This window comes from Zerene cesonia, chromosome 15, assembly GCF_012273895.1.
Source record: "Zerene cesonia ecotype Mississippi chromosome 15, Zerene_cesonia_1.1, whole genome shotgun sequence".
Classification (NCBI taxonomy): domain Eukaryota; kingdom Metazoa; phylum Arthropoda; class Insecta; order Lepidoptera; family Pieridae; genus Zerene; species Zerene cesonia.
The window spans coordinates 824,981-829,830 of record NC_052116.1 but is presented as its reverse complement, the minus strand read 5'-3'; the positions used below and the strand labels follow the sequence as shown (position 1 = coordinate 829,830).

The 4,850-nt window shown below is 41.4% G+C and overlaps 1 protein-coding gene across 1 annotated transcript in view; it reads right to left on the bottom strand.

Moving 5' to 3' along the window:
• LOC119832282 (myosin heavy chain, non-muscle) overlaps window positions 1–4,850 on the bottom strand; it is a 64,042-nt gene that overhangs the window by 8,923 nt on the left and 50,269 nt on the right. The window contains exons 15-22 of the mRNA XM_038355942.1: window positions 3,416–3,578; window positions 2,856–2,994; window positions 2,248–2,379; window positions 1,873–2,038; window positions 1,431–1,534; window positions 973–1,101; window positions 424–672; window positions 1–93 (exon numbers count right to left, since the gene is read on the bottom strand). The exon at window positions 1–93 is cut by the window's left edge and continues 4 nt beyond it. Of these exons, the coding sequence (XP_038211870.1) occupies window positions 1–93; window positions 424–672; window positions 973–1,101; window positions 1,431–1,534; window positions 1,873–2,038; window positions 2,248–2,379; window positions 2,856–2,994; window positions 3,416–3,578 (1,175 nt within the window). The remainder of the gene's footprint in view (window positions 94–423; window positions 673–972; window positions 1,102–1,430; window positions 1,535–1,872; window positions 2,039–2,247; window positions 2,380–2,855; window positions 2,995–3,415; window positions 3,579–4,850) is intronic.

The window sequence follows — 4,850 nt, the reverse complement described above, 5'->3', positions numbered from 1 at the left end:
GCGCTGCTTGCGCTCCTCCTCCAGCTCGGCCTCCACGTCGCGCAGCTGCTTCACGATGCCGCGCCGCTTCTCCTCGCCTTGCTCCTCCTTGGCCTGATCACACACAGCATACATGGTTAGTTGCACACACTTGGTTTGTCTGGACGTCACAATTAAAAATTAGTATACTATAAGAGAAAACATGACAGTGCAATTAATACAATCATAATTATCTTGCAGAGTGCAAGATCGCTTGTAAATTTTACCATATATGCCAGAAATACACCAAACTTAAATGGTACCACACAGGAATCACCAGTTTTCAAATAAGAAAAGAAATACCAAAATCAGTTCACCCAGTAGTTCTGTCCCAATCAACCTATTAAAAACACAATCGAATCGATAACCTCCTCCTTTTTTCAAAGTCAGTTGTGAATGAATCACCTGCAGGTCGCGCTCGAACTGCGCGCGCATGGCCTGCATGTTGACCTCGAGGCGCAGCTTGGCGTCCTCGGTGAGCTGCAGGTCGTCCTCGATCTCCTCGTTCTGCGCGCGCAGCTCGGCCAGCTGCGACTCGAGCGCGCGCTTTGCCTTCTCCAGCTCGTGCACGTTCTTGTCGGCCGTGCCCTGCGTGTTCGCCAGCTCGTCCAGCTCCGACTGCAGCAGCCGCTTCGACCGCTCCAGCTCTTCGATCTGCAACACATGCGAGACAATGTTGCGTTTACTTCAACGTTTCCCAACTTTGTAAAATTGAAACAAAAATACTTCTAGTTACAGATATCTTTTTTTTCTCGCAAATGACAGGTTTAATCGAAGCTTACAATGAATTTGATAGATAATATGAAAATCATATCTTTACAACTACATAAAATTTAGGATTCCTTTTTTCTCCCCTTTCGATCTCCTTCAATCAACACGTGACATGATCGCATATGAAATCTGAATTCACATGTTATAACTATATACCCCCCCCACACACACACACACACACACCTTTTCGGCGGCATCGTCCAGCTCCCTCGTGAGGCTGAGCACGCGCGTCTCCTTGTCCCGCGCGTCCCGCTCGGCCGCGTCCCGCTCCGCCGCGTACCGCTCCGCTACGCTCCTCTCTTCGGCTACCACCTGGAATTAACAAGAGAGATCATATTAATAATAAATTATAATAATAATAAATCTTTATTTAGTAGGTTTTACATTATTGTAACAGTGGATTGTGGCTCTTATTAGTGAATGAAATAATAGAATCAAACTTTTACAGCAGTTCATGAAATATAAATAGGGTTTAAAACATTTCAAAATTATTTTCGCATTATCAGTTTACACAACTGAAATACAGTTTATTTATTTTTTTCTCGTCTTACAGTATTTTTAATGCAAGTTAAGTACCGTACAATTTCTTGATTAACATCAATTAAATATTGTAAATTTCCGTTTTTCAAATTCAATCTCACCTTATCGAAACTCTTCTGTTTCTTCTCCAGCTCCATCACCTTGGCGCGCTGCGCTTCCAACTCGATGTTCGTGTCTTCCAGCTCTGCCTGTATCTTCTTTTTACCTATCATTTATGTTTTTATTAGAAACGTTTTTTCTTTCAATAGGCGAGTAGAATTGTATGGTATGTCATTTAGTTTAAAACAGAACAAAAGCAAAAAATGGTTTTGGAAATGTTGTGAGTTATATCCCAATTAAAAAAAAGGCTAATTCTTTACCACTTTCTTCAATAATGTAGTGGATAGGTACAATGCGATAGTGTTTAGTATTCTGTTAATAGGTTAATAGGTCACATTCTACCATCAAATCCCTTGTTATTATTATTAGGTGGCCTACTGCTTTGCCTACGCTACGCTTGCCAAGTTTCTCCCCCCATCTCCCCACAACAACAAGGCAACTAACTCTTGTCCAGCTTATCGTTGGCCTGGCGCAGCTCGTCGAGCTGGCGGTGCAGCGCCTCGGCGTCCTTGGCGAGCTTCTTGCGCTGCTCCTCGAGCGCGGCGGCCGCCTCCGCCTCCTCCTCCGCCTTCTTCTTCGCGTCCGCCACCTGCTGCGTCAGCGCCGTCACCTGGACGTCGGATATAGCGTAAGCATGTTGAATTTTAACGGATTCATTCATTGAACAGATATACGTAAGGCAAAAAGGGCTTTAACGGATTACCGCTGGTATGTGTGACAAAATATGGAAGACCTGATTTTAAACGTTATAATTAAAAGTTTCATTTATCTTCACCAAAACTTCTCCACATTTATCATTTTACTTTGATGATTATTTACCTGCTTCTCCAAGTTCCTCTTGGCCTCCTCTTCCTCCTCGAGCTGGTCTCGCGCCTGCTCCAACTGCTGCTCAACGTTGCGCAACCGAGTCTGTAGCGCTAACTTCTGTTTTGTTTCCTCTTCTAGCAATGCCTGTAGAATATTCAAATGTTTATTATTAAATCAGATTTGTTTATTAAGTCAAGTACTTAACCTAACATTATAGCTAAGTACATCACGGTAGCAGTACGAATAGGTAAAAAAACTCAAAGAACATATTTTTGCAGTCTTCATTTTTAAAATTAAATAATAATTGGAGAGATTGTCCGATTGCGTCTTATATTATATAAGAAATATTTATTACTCCTTTCAGCCTGGTGAAATATTTTGCATAGATATAAACAAGCAGTATGAATTGCCATTTTATTAACTTTTTTTATTTTCAAATGAAGTCACGGGTCCTTTGGACCTTATCCGAATTAATATTATGACATTGCAAAATCCTGTCTGTTTGCCTGTTGAATTTGGTTAAACATAGGAAACTTTTTTTTATTTTCTAAATGTGTAATGCGTAAAACTGTCCAGTTTTAGTTGGTAGATACGGCTCGTAAGAAGCAGAGCTACCGCACCTGCGCCTCAGCGTGCTGCGCGGTGGCGGTGGCGGCGTGCTTGGCGGCCGCCGATGCCTTCAGCTCCGCCTGCTCCAGCTGCTGCAACGCCTGCTCCGCCTCGCTCTGCAGTCGCACGCACTTCTCCGACACCTCCGACCTGCCGCGCACGTCACACTGGTTAGCGTGTTGTATGTCACTCGGAAATAGACATTTGGGAAAGAAAAATCGACTTATTGTTTAGATTATAATGTTCTTTAATGAAAATTTTAAAAGGATCCGTATCAACATGTATACATTTCAATAGGATATTAGGTCAGAATTTAACACATTAAGGTTAATAATAATAAATCTCTATCAGCGCGATTAGGTATTATGGTCTGCTTAAATTTAACTTGATTTAAATAGATTGCCATGTGAATTGTATTTATTATTATATCATACTTCCTATCTTATTCAAGTCGCGCACACATAAGCAAATTTATTTAATAGTGGGAAAAAGTAGAGATAAAAGAATGCACGCGAAGGAAAATAAGATATAATAAGAAGAGAAGAAAGAAGAGATAAGAAATAGCGTTCACCTGGCCCGCTCGACGTCCTGCAGCTTGGCGGCGAGGTCCTGCAGCTGCGCCTCGGCCTGCTTGCGGCGCCGCTCGCCGTCCGCGCGCGCCGCGCTCGCGCTCTTCAGCTCCGTCGCCAGGTCCGCGTTCTCCGCCTCCAGTGTCGCCTTCGCCTTCTCCAGCGCTGGGGGACACCGCACGTCAGCGACACGGCCGCAGGGGGGCAGGCACAGTCGTGCCATCGCATCGAATGGCCCAAGGCACGCCCTCAACGATATGCTCAGTCAATTCATTCAAACCGTTTGTTGTCGCACCAATGTCGCACCAACCGCATCAGTACGATCGTGAATGCACACTTTAAATTTAGATCTCGTCACAAAAGACTCGAAAATAAGATAGAATTGCAAAATTAATCACGAAGAAAAATCATGACAGTATTCAATAACAAAAATTTGAAAAGGACATGAGCAAACAGTTAATGATGTATGTGTTTATGTGATTACTTTTATAATATTTAAGAAAACGTGTATGGGAACTAACGTCCTTACTTTAGGGATTACAGCGATACTATTACACACTTATCGTATTTCTTACATACTTTTACACACGATATCACCAATTCGAGAAAAAAACATTCTCAAATAATTTCATCATAACTCATTTTTTACCTATAATAACCTACGATATCCTAGGACTCTGAATTATAAATATACGAGTTACACCCGAGAACAAATCGAACGAACGAACGAAACGAACATTTACACTGCATGGCTAAATCCTGCTTCCTATCCGGAGAAGCACCCTGGCACATGTGCTGCCAGTAGTCCCTAGTGGAACTGAACGCGCTGCCCTCCTCGTGCGGGCACAAATTCTCAATCTCGTAATTGTCGTCTTTCGACAAACCGAATTTAACATTCTTCTGCCTGCGCTCCTTGTTGGCCATTATAAAAGATTTAAATAAAATTACATTCAAAATTTACGAAAAATACACCGGCATAAAAGTTTTGTACTATTCAAAGTTTGATTTGTCAATCGTGACGTGACAGACGTTCGAAAAAAGAAGTGTGTACCGACCAGTCAAAATAATTATGGTATACCAAAAAGGTGTTACTATCTGATTCCAAATAAATAAAATTAAATGATATTACAAATCATAGAACATATCATTAAAATGATATTACATTAGACGGTAACTTCACTTACGTAAATAGTTAATTATAAATTAAAACAAAGTGTCGGACACGATAGAGTTTAGCATAGCAACCGTATTTATTTAAAATAAGAATTTGTGTTTTTTGCGTAGAATTTTGTCTTTTGACCAATATGTCGTATTGCGCCGAAATAGAAACGATTTTTACATAACCACGGTAACATAAATAAAATTTCCTTCCCATCCCAACCAAAATTCTGCTAGCACAATCCCTTCTTCTACCCATACTTGATTACGCCGATGTAA